This window comes from Numenius arquata, chromosome 19 (assembly GCF_964106895.1).
Source record: "Numenius arquata chromosome 19, bNumArq3.hap1.1, whole genome shotgun sequence".
NCBI classification, from domain to species: domain Eukaryota; kingdom Metazoa; phylum Chordata; class Aves; order Charadriiformes; family Scolopacidae; genus Numenius; species Numenius arquata.
In genome coordinates this window covers 7,249,585-7,275,801 of record NC_133594.1, presented here as the reverse complement: position 1 = coordinate 7,275,801, position 26,217 = coordinate 7,249,585, and the positions used below count along the sequence as shown (strand labels likewise).

Below are 26,217 nucleotides of genomic sequence, written 5' to 3'. Positions count from 1 at the left end.
TCCCCACCAGCCCTGCTGTTGCTTCCCGCTAGAGGGAACCCACTTCTCCCCAGGGAGCTGCCACTGCTTCCCGGGCTCACCTTAGAACAAAGTGTGTGGGTCGGGATGGCAAATGCGTGGGTCGGGATGGCACCCGTGGGTGCGAGGCAGCCGGGAGCTGGGGCACGGTGCTCAGCTGCGGCTCCTGCCAGGCTTCCAGCAGCGATGGTGGGTAACCCTGTCCTCCCATCCGCCGAGACGGCCGTGTGTGCCGGCGCTGGGGTCCGCGCATGATGCTGGGAGCCAGGATGCTCTGTGGCAGCAGCACCGGTGTCCGGTCTGCATTGAAAAACATTATGGGGTTTGTGTAAATCCCACCCTCGTTCCTCTTTGGTTAATTGCGATTTTGCTGCTGACTCCTCCATGAAAAAGATTCTGCCGTAGGAGCAAATTCGGAAAAATTCAGCATGCCTTGTGAGGCCGGAGTTCCTGAAGGGAACATCGATGGGACAAGACTTGGGCGGTGCAGGACGGTGGGTCCCTGCTCTTCCCAAAAACTGCACTTTTGGGGGGAAAAAACCTCCCAAGAGGCCCAGAGGCCCCAAGATGTCTCTTTCTTTTGGGTTCCCCCCATCTCCTCGGTGGAGGCCCCGGGGGAGAGGAGCTGGGCCCGCAGCGGCCCTTTGGTGCTGAGCATCCCCCACCACGCTCCCCGGGGCTCCACAGCCCCCCGGGTCCCGCTCCTGGCCCCGCCACACTGCCCGGGGCTCCACGGCTGCCGAGCCCCGCTGCTGACCCCGCCAGGCCGGCAGCTCCGGGGACCGGGGTTTCCCTCAGGCCGCTGCCATCACCCCCCGCGGCCCTGCCCCGTCCCCTGCCAGCGCCCCCGGGGGGCACCGCCGCGGGCACCGCCTGTCCCCGCCGCTGCCGCCCCCAAGGCGCCGCCGGTCCCTGACAGGACCCACCCCCCGAGGCGCCGCCGCTCCGGAGCCGCCAGGGCCGCGCCGGGCCCTGCCCGCGGCCATGCCCGCCCCGCCCGTGGCGGCGGTGCCCCGGCGCGGCCGGCAGGGGGCGCTGCGGCCCGGGACGGCGCGTGTGCGGCGGGAGCCCCCGGGCCGCCTCTTCCCCTCACGGCCCGGCGGAGCGGGCGGGGGGCGGGCGCTGCCGCCGCCGTTGAAGCTCCACAGGCCGCCGCCGCCGCCGCAGCGCCTCTCCCGGATCGCCGCCGGCCGGCCGGCCAGCAGGCGGGAGGCGGCGGCGGCTGGCAGCCCCGCGCCGCGGCCGCTCAGCCGGCTACCTGCGCGGCCGGGCCTGAGCGCCGAGCACCCGGTTCCGACATGTCCGGCAAGATCGAGAAAGCAGGTGAGCGGGCCGGGAGGCCCCGGGGAGACGGAAGGGGGGGACCCGGCGGGGCGGCCGCGCTCGCCGCCTTCCCTTCAGTGCCGCCCCGCCGCCGCGGCCCGCCGGAGCTGCCGGCCGCGGGCCTGGTGCGGCCCGGTGGGGCTGGGGGAGGCGGGCAGGGCCCCCCGGGCCGGCGGGTTTCGGCGCCCCGGGCCGGCGGGAGGCTCCTGTCAGGGCGGAGCGGTGCTGGGGCCGGGGCCGGGGCCGGGGGATGCTCTGCCCGGTGCCCCCGCCGCCGCCGCGCTGCCAGGGGCTGGCCCTGCGCTGCCGGGCGCCCTGTGGGTCAGGCTTTTTGTCTCCTCCTCCGCTTTTTCCCTCCTTTCCCCCCCCTCCCCCTTTTTTTTTTTTCCTCTTTTATTTTATTTTCCCGCATCCCTACCGTCCCCTCCGTGTAGCCAAGCATCAGCAAAGCCGGGGCGCTGCAACGCTTTGGGGCCTACACGCGATGATTAATTGCAACTTCTCCAACTTTCCTCTTCTGGCGTTTGTGCACGGTCAGAAAAGATGAGCCCGTGGGCAAATGTCAGGGGGAACCGGCTCATTTTTCCCTCTCTCCTGCAAAGCTCTCCCCTCTGCCTGGAGCCAGAGCCGGGGGGAAGCTGCCGAGATCCCTCCTGCCTCTCACAAGGCAACGCTCAGGCACGGATCATATTGTCTCTCTGTGCTTCTGGAGTCGTGTCTGGTTCTCAGTTGTCACTTTAGATGGCTGAATGCCCCTGTTTTTCCGTGTAGGGGGAGTAGTATGTTTAAAGATTCAATTAGTGCTTTGCAAATCAAGCAGTGAAGTTATTGAGTTTAATTATGTTGCATTTAATTAGCAGAGAAAAAAAAAAAGTCAATGCTGTTTTGTATTTTTTATTGTAAGGAACAGCTAGGCAGTTTCCTACTGGGGAACGCAGGGTAGCGGTCTCAGTCAGGATGTGTGAAGTACGGGGTTCAAGGCTTTCCAGGACAGCAGCCACCGATTTAGGAAAGATTCCTGTTTCAAAGGAGTAAAGTTGGTAGCGGTGCTTTCTGGATTTGATCCACCGGGTCCTGGTTTGTTCTGGCTGCTGCGCTGCACCGTATGTGAATATGTTCTCCTGTGATAGGGGTTCTGGAGCAGCCTCCAGGGATAAGCAGACTAGCTGCCTGGCAGCCAGCTTTTAAGTGCAGTACATAGGCATGTTTCCAGCTCTTAGCGCTAAGTCTAACGAGTGTGCATCGCATCGTGGGACAAATGTTATTCCCGAAATATCATAGGTTAAGCCGATGCACGATCCCTTACATAGAACCGCAACATAACGCTTTGCTTTGGGATTCTGGCTATGTCTTTTCAATGCTTACTGGCGTATCGCTGCAACTGTTTGTCTGGGGAGCGGGTGACTGAGTAAGGAAGGTGTTAGCAGCATATATAGACCTGGGGCCAGCTCTAAAATAGTTGCCACTTGTTTACGCTAGAGGTGAATTTGGCTTGGGATTTTAGTAACTGCTGATAGCGCTGTAGACAGTAATTGCAGATGTATAAATAAGTGATCACATTTTGTTTATTCGCGTGCAGTAAATAACCCTGTGAGAATAGTAAATATAACTCCACACCAGCGAAGCAGCGTGAAGAGTTCAAACGCGGGAAGATGACTCTGTAGACACACACAAACGCAGTGCGGTTCCATAAACAATAGAACAGAAAGGCCAAAAATACCATAGGAAAATCATACGCGGCGCAACCTAGAGACGCGACCTTGCAACACACTGAACTCCCATTGAAGAACTCAAGACATCATGCAGGATCCATCCCCAGGTCAGTGCCGTGAATGTACAGTTTTGAGGATACAATGGGTGAAGCCTTGACGTGGAGGCATTCTTTCTAGTGGGTGTCTATCGTAATGATGATTTGCTGAACAAGAGCAACTGTAAATCTGGGAAACTGTCCACTTTCAACTCCTTGTACTCTCGTTTCTTTAAGAAGGGTATCTAAAAAAAAAATCCAGTCCAAATATAAAGTGGAGAAGAGACGGGGAAGGGGAGGGAAGGAGGAATGGAAGCCAGCTGTTTCAGCGCAGTACGGTCTTGGTCGCTGTTCCTGAGTGTTTGAACTTCTGATTGACACAAACAGTTCGCTTAACAGCGTCACCGAATAAACACTGTCTGTAATACCACAGTAATTCTGGGATGATATTTGTCAAAATGTATACAGTAGCAGAACAAAGGATACAGAATCATGAAACAAAAGCTGTGAGGTCTAAGGTCTGTGTATTTGTGTACATTTGAATTTGTTTTTTTCTTATGGGAACGGAAATACATGCAAAACCCATTATGTTGTAAATAAAATAGGCTGTTGCCTGATAACAAGCCATCTTGACAATCTTGGGAGTTGGCTTGGGCTTTGGTTTGACTCTCAAGTCCGTCTACTCAGGCTGCTGGGAAAAAAAGCGTTACCTTGTAGGGTTAGATCCCTAGAGATCTTACATACGTCGGTGTCCTTAAATGAAACACCTTGTCAGCACTTGAAAAACAATAATAAATGATTAGAGATAAGAGCTACCATCCTGTCCACCAAGAAGACCGGACAAGGCTCTCTCTGGAGCCTCTCAGTACTGCTGTTTAATTAACAGAAGGGTCACTGTAGAGCAATTCAGAGCACTGCTTTGGAGTGAAGGGGAGCCATCTGGTAATGTAGAATAAGACGATATATTTTGTTTCTGCTAGTATTAGACCTCCTCTTTTGTTAGGCTCCAGCCAAGAGACTTCCAAATAGTTTTTGAAAGCAGAACCCGCGTTGACTTGAAGAGCAGGAATGGCATCCAGCATTGGTTTTTCTTTGCTCCAAGAACTGTGACTTTCTGTCTTCACTTTCAGAAAATATTTGCTCTCTCCCTAGTTAGTCTTATAGTTTGGATCTAAAATCCAAAATAGGGATGCCAAGAAAGAGTGGAGAAGGTCGTGGATTCTGCTTGGGTTTCCTGTTACCATGGCAATACATGAATTCCTGTATTTATTTACCTGATGGATTATGTGCTCCAGGGAGTTGAACTATTCTGCATCACTCTGGAAGAATAAGGGAGCAGCCATACACCAGTAGGTCTAAAACAAAACCTCTTCCATGAAGCAGGTCCATTCAAGAATGCCCTTGATTAAAACTAAAGAACATATGGGTGCCAGACTTTGAAGGTTTATGCTACTTGATGTTTTCAATCTTAATCTTGTAATTTCTTGCAGGGTTTTCCCTTGTAAGCTTGCTTTTTCAATAGCTGTCTGCTAGAGATTTTTTGAGATAACTGACTGCACTCCAGGTAGCTAACGCTTGAAATGGTTATCTGTGTTCTGCTCAGGACTCAACTGGATGTATTTATTCCCAACAGAATGAAAATGCTCTTGTCTTCGCCTTCTACTCAGAAGCATTTGCCTGATAGCAAATCTGAAGTCTCATCCTTTAGTATGGATGGTATAAACATCTAGGGGTAATCCCAGGAAAATGGCAGAATAGAAGCAGCAATTCAGGAGGCCAGATTATTTCCATCTTTATAGGAACTTAATGTTTGTTCAGTCTTCCACACCAATTTACATGATTCTGAATTGTGCATCTGTGAATGTTTTCATATTAACATGAAGTTTCCCAGGGGTCTTATTTTTGGGGAGGATATATTTTGAACTGTCATCATGTCTTGGATCATTCTATAGAAAGTATCCTGCATATTTTTGATACCTGTACAGTTTTCTGCAGTTTCTCTGTCTAAGGTATGCCTAGGTGAGTTACCAGGCAGAACTCTTTCTGAGTTCAGTTGTGAATTCAACACTGTACCATGTTCTTCAGTATAAGTGAGGGCTTTCGAGTTAGAAGTTTTGCAGTTGACCAGTGTTAAGTGCTGCTCTACTGGTGGTTTTCAAATGAAGTAGAAATTTTCTGTGAAGTATCTTGTCCTGGAATCTGAAAATTAAACTCTTCTAAAGACTCGCTTCATTCTACAGGCAGTTCAGTTTCAATTCTTCCTTTCTTGGGCTTTTAGCACCTACTGTGTTTCCTACTATATGCTGCTCAGTGATGTCGCATGTGTGTTTTATTGTAACTTGTTCAAAAAGCACCAACAATTCGGTCTAGTTTGTAGAGGCAGAATACAGGTACAAGATGGATCACTATTTAGTATTTCCAACAAAATAGCACAAAGAGCAGAATTTTGCATTTTTTACAAGTCAGCGTCGGCTTGACAGGTGTTCTGAGGCATAGCTTTGAGACTGGAGCGTTCAGAAATGTAGCCTGTGGGATAATGGCTGCAAAATTGAGATGGTCATAGCAGTTGTACGAAGGAAGCGGACAAGGAGTGGAGAAAAAAGACAGCTGAAGTCTACTGGAATGTGAAGCAGCTGGGTCGTGCCTTAGTCAGTGAAAAAGCAGAAACTGGAAACAATTGCTAAATTTATTTTCAGTGCAAGCAGTCGTTTTCCTTGAACCGCAATGACTAAATATATCTATTGGTGTGATTTTTATGTGGTGGTAACTCTTACTGGCTCTTGCTAACCTCCTGGCAAGCAGAGAAGGGTGGAAGTTCACTGTCAGTCAAGTTCATAACACAAATGCCCCTCCTCTAGGTCTGTTGCTTCACTTGCAGAGAACATTTGTAAATTTGTACTTATATACCTACTCGTAAGGGACCTGTAGGCTCTCAGCATGGCTTTACTTATTGCAATATATCGCATGAGTGGAAGAAACCTGGGTATTTATTTCTAAGGAAGGGAGTCAGTCTGTAACTGCTTTTTCAGGTGTCCTTGAGGTTTTGTTCATCTTTTTGGAAGCTCTCAATTGCAGTTGATACCTCAGCTGATGTTCTGATAACTCTGTCTGTAAGTACAGATAGACTCTCATGCAAAGTCATGGGTCTTTAAAAAAAAAATAAATACATTAACACCTTATTTCTTCCCAAGTTGAAAGTCTGTGGGTAGAACTGGCAAAATGAGCTTTGCTGTTGACTTACAAATCCATTGAAAGGAGAACATTCAGTTCAGAAGCTTATAGCATCCTAACTGCAACTGGAGGAATGTGAAGTGTTAACTTTCTAGACTCTAAAGAAACTAGAGAGATGTTATACCTTTCCCTGGCAGAGGCATTTGCTGGCTAATCAGATTTAATTCAAGCACCCAATCATTATGTGTATTATGGGACTATGTCTAAATGGTCCTCAGCTGGGCTACCGAGAGGTGACAGTTGGAATTGTTTGTTACCATAGCATCAAATTTGGAAGATCCTTGTAGCCCAGCAAAGGTAAGATGATAGAGAGCACCTCCTGTCTTTGTGCCAGATCAAACTTCAGAAACTATGTAGTATATTAAAAACAACAAATTACATGTCAGAGCTACAGGTAAGGTGATTTAATAGCCGCCTTCCTCTCCCCTCCTCCTCACCACACCCATCATTTTACATAGTTTGGATACATGTAGAAGATATAACTTGTTCCATTTTCCAAGGCAAATCATCCCCAACGTTTTTTCTGCTGAAACTAGAGATCTGGAGCTTTGGGGTGTTCTGCTGGTTTGCAAAGCTATTGACCTCTGCGTACTGTTGCTTAGCAGTGAAAATGAATCCTTCCATTCTGTATTCTTCCTGTGGAGACTTTATATTATCTGGAGTAAAAACTGCATGGAGAGGGATCCTTCAGCTTCTCAAATTTGTGACAGAATAGGCTCTTCTCTCTGAAAACAATTGAAAATTTATTATGCTGTAGGTGCCTGAATATTTGGGAAATTCTGCATTAGTGTTACATATGTCTTTTTTTTTCTTTATTAACGTTAGCAAACTATAGGATTCAGGCATTGTCATGGAAGTAGTATGGAAGGACTATTAAAATCACATTGATATTACAAGAATAATAGCTTTGTTATTTGTCAGTTTTGTCTAAATAACCAAAGCTTGGCGTGCAGTTGAGAAATACTGTACAACGTAATGGGATGAGGGGATGGTAATAGAGAACAGTGTGGTGTTCTCAGTGCTTTAGTAGAGAGTGGAGGAAAAGGGAGAGGTGGTTGAAGGAAAACCAGATTTATTCACCTTTACAAGTTTGAATTTGCAGCCCCAGAACTCCAAGGTGTATAAAAAAGCTGGCTAGAGAAGGAAAAAGGGACATCACAAGTGGAGATGTTGATGGAATGGTTGGAAAGACTGGAAAAGGAGCAAGAGGATGTGCAAGCCCCGGATTTTAGAAGAGGAGGAAATGGTGGGCTCAGTTGCGTGCAAGTAGAGCAGATAGAAAAAGACAGACGGATGACAGAAAGGGAAAGCGGGCAAGGAAAGAGGCTCCCGGCAGCTTTCACAGGAGTCTGTTCCAAGGCAAAGAGACAGAAGATGAATTTCAGCAATCCGGAAAAGCTGCAGGAATCCTGCAGGTTGGGACATGCTGCCAAAGGAATGTTCTGCAGATCTGCTATTCGCGTTACAGCAGCCTGACAAATTTACAGCTGCGTTACCTGACCCACAGCATCCACTCTTAAAAATACATTTCCGATCTCTTCTTGTGGTGCATAACATTGTTTCCTCTATCAGCATCAATCTCATCTATGTGAGGGAGAAATGATGTCCCCACATACTATGTGAAGCAAGCCGAGAAAGTTGATGGATCAGGTTATTCGTCTACTTTAACTTAAGTATGTGACGCAAATAAAAGCTCTTCAGCTTTGAAACCGTCTCTTGATGTTAAGTCTGTTTGCTGTTTTAGTTGCTACCGCAGCTCGCATTCTCTGGAGTTTGTAAGATAATGTTTTCATGTTGAGAGCACAGAAGAAGTGAGTGGAAAGAAGTACAAGAAAAAGACGGTCTGTATCAGAGCGTTCACTTCCTTAGTGTTGTGGGAGATACAATATCGACAGCATTTGGGAGAATCAGTTCTCCTACAATTTTTTCTATTTTATTGTATTTAGAAAAGTAATCTAAAAGATTTGAAAACTGACAAGAGCTGTATGGAGATTCTCAGCCTTGGCTAGCATGTTGGTTTCACGTTTCTTTCATATTTTTTTGGTTCCCCATTCATACCACTGAGAAGGTTGATTGAGCACCAGTGGCACCCAAAGACAAGATTTCTTAATTATGGGGCTGAGGCTCTTTGAATTAAGCAAATGCATGTTTTGCATTATCTTACTTTACCTGGATTGTTGTTCTGCTGCTTTGGATAGAGCTTTTCTGGTGTCACGAAAATAGTGTGCGCTTTGTGATTCAAGTTAGCATCTTGGTGTGGCCGCCAGTGCCTCTAAAGAAATATTAAGTCATTCTTCTGCTGAGAGAGAAAGGTTAAAGCTTGTGTGCCCTCCCGTTCGTTCTCTCTGAAGGCTTCATGTGGGGATGCCCTTTGTTGAGTAGTTAACATATTCACTGAACCAGTTCCATTTATATTCTAAACAAGATCTTTAAATTCATCCTTCACATGTACAAAAACCTTGGCTTTTGAAAGAAAATAGATGAGATTTTTTCTTTGTAGGCTTGTGGAGAGAAAGGAAAAAGTCGGTAGAGGTTAAAATCAAAGACTAGTTACCCATAGCTTGTAAAGTTGGAATAAGCAGATGCTGCAACTTGGTTGGTTGATGAAACCTTGATAGAATTTTAGATATGTAGATTTAGATCTGTTAAACTGTAGTTTGCAGGTAGTCTTTAATTATTAAAAATGGGAGCAAAAGGAGTGTGTTCACAATGTACAGCATGTGCTGTTTTATCCCCTACCTTTTGATGTTTTTATTGTGCTTCTCAGTCTACCAATCTGTCCCCTCCATACTACCCAAGAGGTGGTAAAATAGCCTCAGGAATTAATTCCATATTTAGAAAGTTTCCTTTACGAACCAAGCATCATGGAATAAAGGGCACCCAGGGAAATCGATATTTTCGTTCTGGTTGTATAGCTCATTCCAACCAATTGTAGATAGCAGTCATCAGTGAATCCATCTCACAGTGGGCTTCAATTAGCAGGACAATATTGTTTGAAACATATTTTTCCTTGGGTGATATATTATCCTTTCATTTTGTGCTCTAACTATATTAAGTTTGTCAATTTGAGTATGGGGAGATGAAGTGCGGATGGTTCCCATCCGCTTTTTGCTTAACGATGTAACCTTGCATTTCTTTCTTTGTCAGGAGTGATGTGTGCTGCAACTTTCATATACAAAGAAATTGAATATCCCTGGTTTATTTCTGTCTTAATTTTTTTAGGTGTACGTTTTCTTCTCTTCTAACTAGAAGAAGCTTTAAACTGAATTACGTACAAGAATAATAAGTTTGACGAACTAGGGAGGTCTGCCAACAGGTTTAGTTAGAGCTCATCTATGAATTTACAGGGACTTACAGAAAATATAGCGCAGTGGTTTGTGCAGGAGGTGGTTTGTCTGTATAAATATCCTTGCAAAAGTCACATGAAATCATACCTTAAGTCTGATGCCAGATTTTTGATGGAGCATGGCAAGAGTGGTGCAGGGCTTGAGTTTACTCTTTTACCGCTTGGAATTGCTTCTCTAGGGCTACTCTATGGGACAAGGTTTCTGTACCCCAGAAGATATCTGAAAGTCACATCATCTTTTTGGTTTTTTTTAAATCTTGTATCTTTATGAGCAATACCTAGGAAAACATAACGGACAGAAACTGAGGTGGGGAGTTTCTCTGTTTTCAGCTTAGTTTTTCGGTTTGCTCTGTGAGTAGCTGTTTGCTCCTTGTCACTGGAAATAGGGCATTTCTGTCTCCTGCTCTCCCAGTCTGGTCTGTTGTAGTTTACAGGAGAGACACTTTGGAAAGTTGTAGAACCACCCTGTTAAAAAGTTCTAATGAATGTAAGAAATGGTATTTTAAAGTACATTGTTTACAATGAGCTGGCTCTCTCAAATATGGCCAATTTTGTGCTATTCAGGTGTAAGGTATCCCTTTAAAGAGGAACCATTGAGTCTTGATGCATAAGTTGGTGCATCTGCTCAGAAGTAAGCTTGCTGCTTATGTCTGTACCTCTCTTACTTAATCTGTAGCATCCTTTCATAAGGAAATAGTGATGAATCATCGATCCTCTGTTAGAACTCTTGGACCTGTTGACCAATTTCAGTCAAACTTTGCAGAGGAATCAATATTAGAAATTTATTTAAATTTCTACACGTTTTCTGAAGAAGACTGAGTAGAACGAAGAGACCACACATAGTGCCTTCAGGCAAAAGGGAAAATGTAGCTGTCCCATACTCTCATTTGGCCACCCAGTGTCAACTGGTATACGTGTCATTTCAAAACCGCTAACACACATGGTTCTTCTTGTTCAGAGGGGTGCCAAGGGAGATGCAAGGAAACTAGGTTTCTTGAGTTAGAAGAATAGATAGAGTTTTACTAGTTTTTCTGCTCATAGAAAAATACTTTTTTTTTTTTTATTTAAATAAAACTTCGATGATGTAGGTTGCTCCTTGATGATTTAGCTAAGGTTGTGATTTATGCTCATTCAGTTGCATAGGCATTTTGTCAGTCTAAACTTGTCTCATATTAGTTTATCTTGCACTCTAAAATTCAGAGGCATGAGATAAATCTGACTATATTTTGAAAAAGAGGGAATTTGGTTCTCATTACTGTCTGTGTGTTTTTCCAGGTAGTCTTTAAATAAAGATGGTTTTGCTCCTGTCTGTCTCAGGTGAAACCGCTTGTATAAATTCTTTAAATATGCATTGGCAGCTCTTACTCTTAGGTTTTACCCTGAATTACAGCCTTGTTCATTAGACCTCAAATCTGAGGTGTACGTTTCACTGTAATACTTCTAGGGCTCCCTGGAGACATCAGGTATACCGCAAGTGATACACAGGAGAACTTTGCTGACTTTCCATTTGGCTGGCAGCCTGGGGAGTGCCAAGGTCCAAGGCATAAAAACCATCGTTTGGACCAGACATCGGTGAAACCCCCATTGTTACCTGGGGTTGTTGGGATTGTTGTGGCTTTTAACTGTGTGCATAAGGAAAAGATGCTTACCTGGCAGTTGACCACAATTACTTGTGTTCGCCACCCGAATGTGTATTTTACACTTTTTGTTCTGGTTGAAGGTAACATGATAGAGAAGAAAAAACTAAGGAAACATCTGAGGTATTATTTCTGGCAGCTGAGCAGAGTTTTTCTGTAAATCCTGAGAGTCTCTGGCAACAAGGTGTGTAAGTGTGTTAGTAACACCAAAAACGATGTTGGAAGGTTGTTGATCGCTTATGTCATTGTTTTGATACTTCTCAAGTTCTGTAAGTACTTAGGGCTGGTATAAATAACAGCATCTAAGGTTACAGCCATTGGTCATCTGAGTCTGATGGAGCTCCACTGGCAATATTAAAAAAAAATTCCCCCATCAAGTGAAAGCGTGACTGATTCTGAAGTAATTCCCAGTGTGCATGTGCTGTTCACATGGCTGTTGATCGAGGTCCTGATCGGAGTCTGGCACCTAAAGTTGTTAATTCATGGAAAACACCATTCTTGGTGGTGTTACCAGTGCTGGGACTTGTTCTGTGGGGAGAGTTAACAGGCTGTGGGGTTTATTGTTACTATTATTTTCATTTGTTTTTATCATTTAATACTTCTCAGATGAGGTACTTCACATCTAAAAGCTTTGGCAGCACAGTTTCAAGTATTATCATAATGGAGAAAAAAATCATGCTAGAAATATTAGTACTCAGTAGTATACATTTAATGAAATCGTTATTCAAAACTCTTATATCCAGAAAAGTAAGACTGGTTTGAGTTGATGCTGCATATGATGATCTTAACCTTTGGGATGATAACAAAGCACAAAAACTGGCCCTTCCTGCAATCCTGTGCCCTTGACGGAGTCATTTAGTTAAATTCCTTAATATTTTTGCAGCTGTGGTTGTGGTTTATTAACTGATGCTGTCTTGAAGAAGAGCGCATGTCTACAGCAGAGCTTTCATTACTCATCTGTCAATACTTGCAGAGTAAAACAAATGGGTCTGGGTAGAGAGGTTTCTCCTCTTCTGTGTAAATGGTTTCTTCTTCTCCACCCCTGCTACTTTACCCAAGGAGAGGGTAGAAAATAGTTTTGACGCAGTACATGGTTATACTTTATTGGATGGGAAGCTCTGGCCTGCTTTTCTGTCAGAATTATTTTAAGCCATGATGTTTAGATTTTATTAAATGAACTAGAGGGGATTAAAAACATCTCTCTTTTCCCAAAATATTCTCACTTGTACAGCTGTAAAGTGCCCTTTATCCTGATTCATATCAGCTGAAGCATCTCCAGAATTTCTCTTTTGCAGTGGGTAAAATATGATTTTTTTGGCCAGTTCAATTTGCTTGTCAGGATAAATCCACTTGAGTTTTGTTTGGTTTTGGTTTTGTTTTTACACAGTCCTCAAAATTGAAAATTAGCTAAACCAAAATTACTACATTGCTGTGTTTACTGATGCAAACTGCAAGTTTTACAGTAATTGCCTTGGCTTCTGGGTGAAACACTGGAGGCAACTTATCTGCCTGGATTTTTGGGTTTTGGTTTTTTTTTTTTTTTCATGATAATTGCAAACGAAGGGCATTTCTTATTTAGAAGCCCCTGCAGAACAGGGATATCTGCTCTGGGAGATGGAGATATAAATGAATTTCATGCTGGTACATAGTATGGGCAAGTGCATGGAACAAACCGCTTTCGTAGCCAATGAACAGTCGATAGGAAATGCTTTGCTGGAAGGGGCAGGGCTGTGGCAGAAGGATGAGCTGTAATAAGTAGAGGAGAAGGACTCGCAGAGCCCAGGGCCTTGACTCACTTCACCACGTGCTTCTCTGGAGTTTCACACTTGACTGTGACAAGTTTTGCACAGAGCAGCAGCCGGGCTAGTGAGCAAGTGCATTTAAGATCCAACAGTCAGTGCTGACCACCTTCTGCTTACGTGTATTTTGGGGGAAATACTGGAGTCCCTATGCCCTTTTCCTGTTGTGGATTCTGGTTTTCCTTAGTTTTTATTCTACTTCAAAAAATCACAGTGAGGCAAAACCACCCACGGCAGTTCCCTGTGGAAGAAGATATAAAGAACGAAGGCCCGGCTCCATAAAGGTGATTCATAACTTGAAGCCTTGCTCTGTGCCTATGTACCTTGGCTACGGGAAGCGTCAGCAAATTGGTGCCAGTTTCCTTAGCACAGACCTGCCTTTTGTCATGGAGTTGCCATCGAATGTGTTTTAAAGCTTGTCCTGTGGGAGACCGTTCTGTGTTACCGTGGCCTCTGCGAGAGTGGAGGGAACCAAAGCTCTGCCAGACTGAGCTCTTGATTAGTTGCAAGCATGAGGATGTAGTTTGGAGAGAAAAACTGATTAGTGGATAATTCCCCCAGAATGAATAACCTCAGCCTTAAAAGGTGAATTGCAGATGGGTTTGGATGAGAGAGCTATCAGGTTTAAAATATCATTCTTTCAGTAACCTGAATCTACTGACCTTACGTGGCGTTGCAGAGATCATTTCAGCCAAGTAAGAAGAGGCTTTGCCGGTCATGTGCAGCCAGTGCCGTCTGTGTTGGTCTGATCCCCAAGTCCCCAGTGTTAAGTTTACCTGATGTTTTGAAAGGTCTTTCACTCCACAAGGTTGAGGAAAGCTTCCAAAATACAGAGGAGAGCCATTGAAAACTCCCCAAGTGAGAAGGATGAGTATCTAATACAACTTTTTGATTGGTTACGCGTCTTTACCCATCTTTCACCTTTGCAAAAGTAACAGTACGTGAGTTTTTGCCCAGCTTTGACTGGAAAGCTTGCAAAAAACCAAGACTGAAACATAAAACCAAGTTACAGACTATACAAGCAAGCTATGTCAATACAGACCATCGTTTTGTGTAGCTGTGCAGCTTATCAAGTTACTCCAGCGAGAGCCTCCTTACAAATGCTTTTGTATTTTGTCTGTTGACTCATCCATCTCAACACTTACAGTAACATTTCAGTACTGTCTTATAAAGCCTCTGATTGAAACAAGGCTGTTCTTGGGCTGGTTAATCAACAGATGCAATTAATACAATGATGTTTGTCTTGACAGCCTGTCTCACTGTGGCGGCATTGTAAGCAGCGTTGCTCCACGAGGAGATCTCTGTGGTCGAGGACTCCCTGTACAGGCAGATCGCTCAACGTTTGCATTCAGCCTAAAGTCAACATTGAAAGAGTTTCAGAGCTCTCCTTAGCTGGCAAATGGTCTCACTGGCGCTACGAGTGATGTTAACAAAAGGGTAAATCATAATCTGCAGCACTTCTAATTTATTTAACAGTTTTATAAAATGCTGGGGTTTTGTTCTGTTGGAGAGCACCAGAAGTGGAAAAGGAAAGCTTGGATGGATTTTCTTCTTGAGCGAGTCTGGGAAGGTGGTGAAGGAAATACAATTTGGACCGAGATATTTATTCTTTTAGTAGAACAATGTCAGTCCCAGACTGGTGCTTCTTAGATGTGTTTTACCCTGGGAACTTGTATAAAACGTCTTCCCTTTCAGCTATTTCATTTTTAGCTGTATAGAGGGTGTAACCATTGTTTAAGGGAGTGTCGGTGGCTTGTAGCCAGTTGATATCTAAACTCTATCATGAATTGTTTTGAAGAGAGTATGATTTTCTCTACTGAGATATATTGATGACTCTTTTTTCGAGGCAGGAAGTACATGCTGACTCCAGCAGTTGCCGGAGCAGCTGTTCATTATGAGTAAGCCATAAGAAAAATCTTGTGAAAGACTTAATATCAGTAGGAAGCAATGTGAGCTTAAATGATCGGCACCAAAGTGTGATTAAGCCATATCAAGAACTGCTTTCATAGTTTCACTTGCTCGGAATTTTATATTGGAAAAAGTTTCAGGTTCTTACAGTATCAAAGTCTGGAGGATAGTTTACAGAGAGGTATTTGACTTCAGGCTAGTTAATATTTGTAAAGGCTTGTCTGGACACTCCCCAGACTCTTGCTCCAGGGTACAACTTTATTTGATTTATCCTATGTTGAGTTGATGTAGCAGTTTCTGTCTCTGTAAGTAGGCATCTCAACTGGCTCCGTGGCTTTTAGCATTTCCTAGCATCGTAGTACCAGTTTTACTTGGGCTGGATTTCTGCCAAGGCCTGTATGAGACAAGGCACACACCTGAAATGCAGCCGTCCCTGTCCTGAGTTTCCTAATCGGTAAGTCGGGGGGGGGTTGGGATAGCCTGTCTTTGTTTTTAATCACAGAGCTGACTTTTGTCGAGACTGATACATGGATTTCCATAGCTTTCTACCAAAAAGATTATGTTGAATTAATGGACGTTTCATTTAATTTCTGTAGTTGACGTTTTCTGGAAAAAAGAAATTATTATTTGGGTCCAAACCGCTGCGATCAGTGTGGGCTGGGAGCAGCAGAGGGGGCGCAGGGCTCCGCTGGGTTCTGCCGGGGTTTGGGTGGCGGTGGCAGAACTGCTGACCTTTGGCTCCAAAACTAAAAAAAGAATCAAAAAAAAGAGTAAGCAAGAATGACTGTGCTCCAAATGTGAACCTGTCTGGAAGCTGAGTATGCAGAGATAAACCGCTGAAGGGGAAAAACCCTTCCACCTATGGCTCATGTATTCTACAAGTGAACCCAATGTAATTGTTTCCTAGCTCAGCTTCTGAGATACTTCCAACCCACGTTCAGTTATTTCCTTCATTCTTCATTTGAGCTCCACGTTTGAATTGCTTTTCATTTTGTATTATTCCTTATCGTCTTTGATACCAGGATACGATTTCTTCTTCTCGCTGCCCTTTGTTTCTCTTAGTTATCGGGGGTTTTTGGCACATACGTTCATGTTGCTTGTGGTGCATCCTGTGTCACAAGGTTTTGATTCAGCGGGGTTGTCCTGGAGATGTGTAGGGGTGTGCCAACAAATAGTGGTACGTATGTCACAGCGCAGGGGCACACATAAACATCTTGCCCAAGCAGCAGAGCTTCTCTTGCTGCCGAATGTGGTTCTCAGGCCATGGCTCATGAGGGTGGTGTCAATGGGAAATGTGGGATGTTCGGGCTTATTTTGAGAACAAGACTCAGTTTCCCTTGATGCAATAATTTCATGAATCAAAAAGGAAAATGTGTAATGCTTAGTGTTCATCTAGAGCTTTACATTTTTAGAGCATTGGGCAAGCATTTATTCTGTACTTTTGACTTCGTGATGGGCGGTGATGGAAAGTGCTGTCTGTAGTGAGGTGAGAATAGTGAGTACAACTTCTGCCCTTGTTTCATTTACTGGTATGATTTAACTTGTTCCTTTGGTCAGATGATATCTACTGCTCCATAAGCTTCTGTGGGCTTTTCAGTTTATCGCTGGAGCTGTGGGTGGGTTGTTAGTTCATGTTCTTAAGGCATTTGAGATCACATTAGGTAGCACGAGTAGAAGACCGTAGTGCCGTGTAGTGGTGGCATCTCTCCATTTGTGGGAAGATGCAGGTAATGTTGTATGCACAGAGCATGCCACCTAGAGGAATGGAGCGGGCCGGCAAGGCTGTAGCCATGATTTGCTGGCAAAATTTAGGTTGCTGTGTGAATGGGTATGTTGAGACCTTCTCCAAGCAGTGCCCTTTGCAGCCCTGCCTCTAATATATATACCAAGTCAAGTGCGAGAAGGTCCACACACAGTTGGCTTTCCATCAGCTCTTCTCAACAAACACTTCTTAACTTTTTACATGAGACTACTGTTCATTATTTAGCCTCCTGGTTATGTTGATCCTAATCTTTCACTGAGGCTGAAGAATCTGACATTGTTATGAATCTCGCCTCATATTCTCCAGGAATTAGGATGAGGAATCTAGTACAAGGTGTGATTTGATGGGCTAATGCTTTCCAAGCTTGGTGCTTTTTTTGGCTTGTATGTTGCAATTTCTTTTGTGGGAGACTAATATACTTCCCAGAAGATTATCCTAATTTTCAGAGTCTCAAAGTCTGAGTTGTAATTAAGCACTTAATTTGATGAGGGTTTTTAAATGTGTTGCTAGTCTACTGGCAGCTTGGGGAAATGCTTCCATCTCCAGCCCAGCTTCCCTTGTGTAGGTTCAAGCTCAGAAAACTGGTATATATTTAGAACTGTCAGAACTGCAACCTGCCAGACAGGCCTCAGAAAATTGCTCCAAATCTATGCTTTTGGGTAGATTAAAGCCAAATTTGAAAGAAGCCTTGCTTTTTTGCAGGAGTTGCAGTTAGGGTGATAAACAAATGGGCAGTGGGAAATTTTAAAGAATACATTTTATTGCTTACAATTGCATTAAGTTCCCACATCGCCACAAAGGACAGTGATGGGTACATCCGACAGGGAAGCAATTATTTTTTTTCTTGATCATCCAGAGAATCAGGGAGTTGTGCTGTCTGATAAGCACGTGGCTTGACCAGAGGGTATCACCTCTTCAGGACAGAAATTTCTTTTTGATCCACATTAGTCAAATACGTGGCACAAGAAGGTGACTTGGGCTTGTCAGATTTAAGACACAAATAATCATGACTGAGTAGAGTTTTTGTCTTTCATGCTGTTTATGGTTATGGTTTCTAGTTGTCTCTGATTAAGTTTGTATCTTTTGCTAGAGTTTCTGCTGTTTGAGTAGAAGATCTTTTCTCCCCCCTCTCTCCTGTGCTTCGACTTTTATGCTTAAAACCTCAGGAATAGTCTTAAAGATTTTATCACGCAGGGCCTTTTAGTTGACCCCCATGTATTTCCACCGAGACATTAGGATGGCTTTCCCATTTCCTCCTATTCTCCGTTTAAATTTTCCTGTTGTGGGAATAATAATAAAAATAAAATTTGAATTGCAATTAGTCATATGTTAAAACAACCAGGCTAAAGGCAGCAGGAAGAGCATCCTCCCGGTGTCACCTTTTGGGGCCGTGTGTCGTTATGCCATGGCGGCTGCAGCCGCATCTCTTGCATGTATTGACCGCTCCTGTATTTAACAGCCCCGATCTGTGGCTGCCCCCCGTGTTTCTCTCCTTAACTCCTGCCCCCTTTTTTTCCTGATAACTTTCTGGCCTCCAGGCTACTGACAGCTGTTGTCCACTTGCTGCTAATTAAGAAAGCAGCATGAGGGATGGGAATGTGGATTGGAGAGATTGAACCCCCCTCTCCACAGCAAAGCATTTCAACCTGATTAAAGAGAGTCTGACTGATGTGCGATCGGCCTCTTTTTTCCTTCTCTCTCTGTTGAGCCTCTCTGGAGATAGCCTGTTTGCTAGCAGAGCTCGCATTTTACGCGCTGTCCGTGTCCTTGTATTTTTTTAGATCCTGTAACAATAAGCAATGTCAGAACAGATTTACCATTGAAATAGTGGCACGTGTGAAATTTAAGCCACTTTCAAGCCACGTATTTAACATGCAAAGCGTTGTATACATCTGTGCTCTTATTCAGAAATTCAAATGTAGGTCGTATTTTTTAAATAAAATGACACATGGTTTGTCGAAAATTTAGAGCTAGCTGTAAGAATCAAGATCGTTATGAATTAGCAGCACTTAAATGGATGGACTGATGATTTCAAAGGTTTTCCTTCTTTGTTTAGGGATTTTCCTTGTTTGTTTTGTTTCCTTGTTTGGTTTCCTTGTTTCGTTTTGCCTTGTTTTGCATCAGGTCCCAGTGGGTGACCTTTTGCGTGACATGGTTATGCCGTGATTTTTATGATCCAGCAAGAGAATGGGCTTGAACTCTGGAATTCCCTTTTGTGGCCTGTGCTTCTGTGGAGGTAAAATGATAGACTGAGCTTAAGATAATAGAAGATTATTGTGTTAATACGCAACCAGAAGATGTGAATTCAAGTAAGAGTGATGGTAATTTGGTAGAAGAAGCCTTCTCCTGAGGCACTGATGCTCTCTGGAGCTGTTTACCTCCAGGAATAGTATGGCTCTCTGTATTTCAGATTAGAACTCCAAAATTCAATCTGAATTCTTATCTTCAATAAGTGGGCTCTGCATAGCCCCTAGCAGTGTCATTCGCTCTCATATCTGGAATATAATTTCTCTTCTTCCTGTTGTGATTTTTCTCATCCTTGGCCGTTAACCTTTTTGCCTCGGAGATGATTGTTTCTTGACACAGTAATTCAGTACAATCTGATTTCTCTTTAAAAGCACTATGTATATATAGGAGTAAAATGGTTATTTGAATTTTTTAAAAAAATAACTGCCAGACTTGGCTCCTTAGGTGTGTGAAAATCTTTTAACAAGCCATGTCTGCCACAGTATAACTGAACAGTAGGAACATGTCTAGGGAGAGGAGGGTGTACTTTTGACTGTATTTACTGCTGTTCACCCTGTATGCTCATCGTTTTGCTGCATGATCACTTTCTGAAAGAAGTCTTGGAGCATTTGACTTCACCTTTTCAAATAAAGAAATGCTTTATATTTGTTTGAAGTTGAACAAGAGCTACTTGTACCAGTCAGCGTTACCATATCTTCAGCTAAACACTTTCAATACTAAAATGGTAGGAAATGCAAAATGTAGTGTGCTTGTAACTGACTGAACTAGGCAGACTCTTTGGGATATGGGTGGTTCAGGGTGTGAAAGTGCTATAATGTCCTTGGGCAGCTTTTTGTTTTCACATGACGAGAGCAGATGCTGACATGGTGCAAACAGAAGAGAAATCCTATCACTGGGATTGGCCCTGGGTCCCCAAGCTGTACCCTGTAAATAAAGTGATTTATGGGTATTATAGATTAAAATGGTGTTTCTTTTTCTCCTCCAAGCAAAATGTTATTTCCAAATAGATCACCTCATTATTGGACACTGGTTTGGCTAGTAATTTTATAAAATAAAGCTTGTAGACTTAATGTTAGAAAATTAATGGGATGATTTCTCTACTAGTAAGAATTTATGGAGATTCCAAACCCCGGTCTGTCTTGCTGTGGGAAGCAATTAAGAATATGAGGGAATGGTTTGTTGGTTTGAAACGTTGAAAGCGACCGTAAGCGTTTGTACTGTTAAATCTGGAGAGCTTGTTAGGGATGGTGAGATTGGTTATGCTGGGTCATTTGCTATGAATATCAGTCATTTCTTTCACAATAACCTCATTATTGCTTGGATGGCTTTGCCAAACTGTTTACTATCTGCTGCCGGTGGACTGGCAGTGCGTTTCAAGCCGATTATAGGAATATTATGTAGCTTCAGGGTCACAGTTAGTCCATTTGTCCTTTAATGACAGTCACAGTGGCATCAAGAATTGAACTGCCATCATCCAGGTACGTCCTCTGCCAATATTGACCTGGTTTTGCATCTGTTCTGCCTAGTGTTTCATGTGACTGATGGCAAATGTCACTCGCTCTGAATCCCCACCTCTTACCCATTTGTGCCATGAACTTCTGGCTGTGTAAAATGAAAAACCATCACACTGTCATTTCAGAGGCACAGAGGTGACAGTTCTGACGTTAAAGGGGCAAAAAGAAACATCCTGCAAATTCCTGTGTAAGGACTAGATGCCTGTTTGGCGCTAGGATGGGCTTTGATTAGTCTATTGTATAAATGTCTAATCTAGAGCTTTGCTCCCAGGTCTACAGTTGACTTGGCTTCCACTGGGTTGGTGAATGATGAAGTATTTCAGTGGAGCTGGCGTTTCTTTGTGGAGTTGTTTTGCAAACGCAGACCCAATTCTTAACAGGAGAGCACAAAACAGGAATTTCTGCTTTACAATGGAAAATGTTGGGTTGATGTTGTTGGAGGAACAGGTTTAGTTCCTCTGCTTTCCTGATTTCCTTGTAGTACTACAGGAGTGTCCTTTAAAGAAGTAAAAATTACAAAATAAAACCACTCCTACCAACTGGGAAAAAGGAAGTATACGCAAACAATTTTGAGAACAGGCCACTGGATTGTAGGGAGAGAAAAATCTCCATGGAGGTTTGTCATCTACTTCTGTTCCACAAAGCTGGACATTATCTGAGAAACAGGTTCCCATATATGAGAGAATTATCCCTAAATATTTCCCTTTATTGACAATTTGGCTTCTAATTAGCTAAATCCACTTTGCAAGTGGACAGTCTTCTTCCAAAGTAAAACCATGTAGGGAGTTAATTGGGAATATTGTGCGTGAGTTTTTCTAACCTGAGCTATAAGGTTCTTGTGGCTTTGAATGTGGGTATGTTTTATCATGATAAATTACTGGTATATTATATTTTCAAGCAATTTCCCTACAAGTTTTGTACAGTTGCTGGAAGACCAGCTCAGCTCTTTGCCTGCTCTGTTCTCTGCCAACGAATGGCAAATTAACTTGACTGTGCTTGAAGCATTGAAGTATTTTCTATATATATTTTTAATTGTCTTTTAAAAGTTATTTGAATCCCTGTGGAAAATGCCTTCTGTGAGGGGCATCTTTCAAAGTTTCTGTATGAATGAGTCCAGTTTCATAATTGAACATTGTCCCTGCTATATATAGTGTTGGGTTTTTTTGTCAAATGGCAGCAATCAAGCCGTTATGGCTGGTTTGTACCAGGATGGACATGGAAACGCTGTGTATTGTTTGAAGTCATACAGACTATAGAAGCCTCCTGCGGAGGAACTCGGGACCCTCAGCACATTTTAATGAAGCAGGTTTTCCCAAGTCAAATGTCTTTTCCAAGATTTGTTTGAGACATCTTCACGTTTTGCACTCTTTGCAATAGATACGTTGCTGGTGTTTGGGTTAATGAAGAATGATGGCACATCTAGTTTATTCAGACTTCCCTGACTGCGGAGTTGCCAAAAATGAAGCAGGAGAGATCTCTTCCATCTGTCATCTTCTACGGAAATCAGCAGTTTAGAAGTCGATGTGGCTGAGAGTTTATTTGCTGATCTTCAGAGTAGAGTTCACGAGTACACACAGGGGGAAAAAAGGCAAAACTTACTTGTTTATTTGGGGAGGGAGGCAGATTGATTTTGTTGTGTAAATTTGTAAACAGGGTAGAAAGGAAAGGGAAGTTTCCCCAAAACACATGGTAAATAAATGGAGTCCAAGCTCAGATTGGAACTCTTCCTTGTGGGGAGCAGATGTTTGCTGAGATCCTGCAGTCAATGGCTGCAGTGTTCAGCTCCTGTCAACCCCCTCCCACAACACGCGGCTATTTCTGCTGGGCAGCACCCCAGCTCCTCTTCTTCCTCCTTTTTTTCCAACCCCCTATGAGTTTTCAGGTAAGAGTAGAGAAAATAGAAAGGTCTGTGGGGCTACCAGTCTGCCCCCTTGCTTTTTTTTTGTTATTGCAAAGTCTCAGACACATAATCTCTTAGGCATAAGTATTTCTTAGCTCACGTGATATTAGATAGCAATTACAAAGCTAGGGGTTTTTAACGAGGCTGCCACAAAGCCTAGTTGCTTCTTATACTGCAACATCATATTAATTGGATCATATGTACCAAGGCAGTTCTGTGTTTGCAACATTATAGGTGGTTGTTTTAGTTGAAAGTTGTTTACAGCATTTCTTGTTGCTTTACTGGAGTGTTATTTTTTTGACTCATTGGCTGGACCCAGTTGAAGTCTCAAAATCTGACAGGGATGGAGTCTGTGCAGGGGGGTTGTGCGTTACCAGTTGATAATACTCAGCGCAGAAGGTCTGCGAGGTATTTACTCTTCTAATAATAGCACCAAAGATATTTTTATAAACGTGATGTCTTTCTGAACCCAACTGCTATGACATACTAAATCTGCTGCAGAAATCAGTAGGTTATTGAATGTTTTTCACAGTGAAGGAGCATACAGTTCATCACGCTGAAGCTTTGACAGAGCCCAGGCTTATCCTGATGGAAGAGAGACATGATGGAGTGGAGCCCACCCCGACCCGCAGCCCCCCCAGGGCTCTGGACCCCAAACCACACGTCCTGGGGCCTCACGGAGCTGAACTTGCTCCTTACAGACCCGTTGCTGTTTTCTAAACGGAGCTCCTGAGCTCCCAAAGTATTGCTCAATATACCACAAGCTGAAAGTAGTATTGATTCACCTTTCAGGGCTGGATGGCAGGATCCCCACACAATCGCGTATTTGTGTTGCAGAGACTTAAATAGGTTTGGCAGTTGTGGTTTTGCTGCTTTGTCAAAACAAAATTAAATATAAATACTGTACAAAATTATACCTTATTTATAGAATCCTAAGCGCTCTCTGCCACAGAATCTGGGCCCGGGGCTTTAAAATACACTTTTTCACGTGGAGTGGATGGTGGTCTTTAAATGTGTTGGTGTGGCACCCCATGCCCCCCTGGCAGGTAGGACTCTTGGGCAGGATCTCACTTTGGAAACCTGATGCTGTGCTCTGCCTGGGCTGCCATCCGATAAGGGAATGGGCTGTTAGTAAAACCTCCCTCTGGTACCTGTTAATTCACCAAGATTTATTCTGTGATAAAAGAATTGTTTCAGCAGGATTGTAAAGAGATGCTGAGATAAGGTTCAACTTTGGTTTTAGTAAAATACGGTCTCAGATTAGTTCCCTTTAGCTACCACCCTGTTGAAGGAGCTTCTTCTTGAAATGTAGGCCAGCTTCCTGTATCAGTAAACTGGAAGCTCATTAAAAAATAGAAACTGATTCTTAGTAGGGCCCACTTTTGGTAATTTCCATAAAAGATAACAGTAACTGTTTAAATACAGATAGCCAGGGTGATACAAGAAATAACGTTGCATGCCAGCAAAGAAAATTAAGCTCCCAAGAAATCAGGCTCAGCTGTCCCCTTGTTAAGTGGGTTTCCAAACTTGTCACTGCGTTATGCTACATAATATTCCAAGATAGCTGGGGAATAGCTGCCTTTTCTTTAGCGTTAAATTAACGTGTAAAATTTTAGTGACTGTTTCCATTCTACTGAAGTCACAAGTCTTCAGTAGACTCAGTTGTGTTAGCGTGGATTCCTTCAGCTTCCCGACGTGTTTCTGGTGACACTTGTACAAATCTGCTAGGGTTTGCTTCTGTAGAAGTTTATTCTTTTATATCTTTTTAAAGATATTTTTGTTTGTTTGTTTTAAAGTCAGGATTTGCTGAGAAGATGGGTGTTTGTAGCAGTGTGCCTTCTCCTTGAAATCTGTCGTCTGTTGGAGCGATGTAACCAGGCGGGTTTAATTCAGGCGTGAGGAGACAGGATGAAATAGAGAGTTGTCACAAATGTCGTTTATTGCTGAAGTAACTTTTAATATTTATGTGCGCTAGAGTAAAAGGTAGATGTCTCACTTGGCCTCTGTAAGCTACCTCATGTTTCCTGCCATGGTGGTATAGGGATGTGCTAATCCTACAGCTAACAAAGACGAGGGCTAGTATTTCCCTGGGTTGAACAACCCTCCTGGGTTGTTCAGTTCAATTAACATCTCGGTTTCCCCTTGCTGGAGGCACTGATGTTTCAAATTGTGCTTATAGAAGACTAAAATTTCCTCTTGCCTGTAGGCAGGCAATAAAACTGGTGGTTTGGTTGCAGATCCTATCAGGTATAGAATAGGGTATGGAATTGAGGATATGGCCTGCAGCTTCTTAACCCTTTGTGGAAGCAGCACAACAATAATGTAAAAGCAGCTTCTGACCCGATTACATCAGAAATTTCACACCTCCGGTGCCGCTGTATCACTGCACACATGCTTGCCTGGCTGTGGAGATAGAGAGCTGGCCCTTTGGGGCAACAGTACTTCAAAGTTTAGTGATTTGCATAGCCCTCCTGTGATGCCTTGTTTTATTGAGTAAGCAATATTAGGGAAGTTTACACTGGGATCGCAACACCTCCCTAGGAGATAGTGCTGGCCTGGTTCCCGAAACTCATTTTTCTTTCTCTTGCAGAGATGTGAGCCCCCAGCACGGTGCGCTGGAGTTGTGCAGACATGTTTAATCTTACCGAACCGAATATCTGCTTTTCAGCATCTCAGCCCCGAGGATACGGTGCTAGTCAGGACAGTGAGAAATGAGGCTTCCTTGCAGAGAAGTTAGTTCATCTCTTAACATGCATGGAAAAGAGCTTACATCACACTCTCACCTGGACTGTTGCCCTTAATCTATGATACTTGCTAAAGAAGGAAATAAAATCGAGCATGTTTAAGCAAATGCTTTCCATGTTTTGATGTGATTTCTTGTGCTCAGCTCAGATGAGTGTGGGCGGTGGCTTTTGGGCAGGGTATAGGGTTCCTCCCAAGCCTACTAGAAAAGAGGGGTTAGCTTTGCAATTCAGACCGAATATGCAAAGAGCCTGTAATCAGAGGTCAAAAATAAAGATGACTATAATTAGTAATGTCCAAAGCAACTGGAAATTGTGTCAGGCAGATCCGAGCCAGCTTCTCTTTTTTTCCATCGCCTAATGAATGAGAGCGGAGGTTACCCTCCGAGGATGAAAGAGGGCTGAGTTTTTCCCATTCAAAACTGGTGCTGTGGGGCAGATGCAAAGCCAAGACTCTCACTTACAGCCTTGCTTTTCAGCTGTTGAACCTGTGGGAAGGTTGTTAGCAATTAGGCTTTTCCCTAAAGCATCTAAAATAATGCATTTCTGCTTGCCGTCCTGCAGAGTGCCAGTGACGACATTCTGTCACCTTGGAGATGGATAAACAGCTTCAGCAACATCGGGTTATAATCTTTCAGGTCTGAGTTTCAAAGCTGACAGCCGTACGACTGAAACCCAAGTCTAGCAAAGGTTTTTCAGCGTGCAAAGAGTCTGAACGTGCTCGAGTAAAATGAGAGGAGGGGAGACAGAGTTTAAGCGGAGCTCAGTGACGAGGCTTTTTGCTCGGCCATGGCAGCAGCCTGAATGAAAGGAATTAGCTTTGGCTCACATGCTCCCTACAGCCTGGAGTGACTCAGGTAGTGCGCACGCATACTTGTGCCTCCAGGGCTTTATTTTTAGATGTCTGAATCACTGTCATGACTATATCCTCATAAAGCCGTTAGACGAGTGGGGATGCCCAGGGACCCCATATTAAGCCATGTTTGGTGAACAGAGAAATTGAACAGAATCCCTCGCAACCGTTGCAATTTCTATGTTCAGAGC

The 26,217-nt window shown here is 43.7% G+C and overlaps 1 protein-coding gene across 1 annotated transcript in view; it reads left to right on the top strand.

Moving 5' to 3' along the window:
• Positions 1–1,235: 1,235 nt before the first annotated feature.
• The window catches only part of RAPGEF1 (Rap guanine nucleotide exchange factor 1), an 86,446-nt gene continuing 61,464 nt past the window's right edge, over positions 1,236–26,217 (top strand). Inside the window, exon 1 of the mRNA XM_074161425.1 lies at positions 1,236–1,341. Within this exon, the coding sequence (XP_074017526.1) occupies positions 1,317–1,341 (25 nt within the window). The 5' untranslated portion in view covers positions 1,236–1,316. The remainder of the gene's footprint in view (positions 1,342–26,217) is intronic.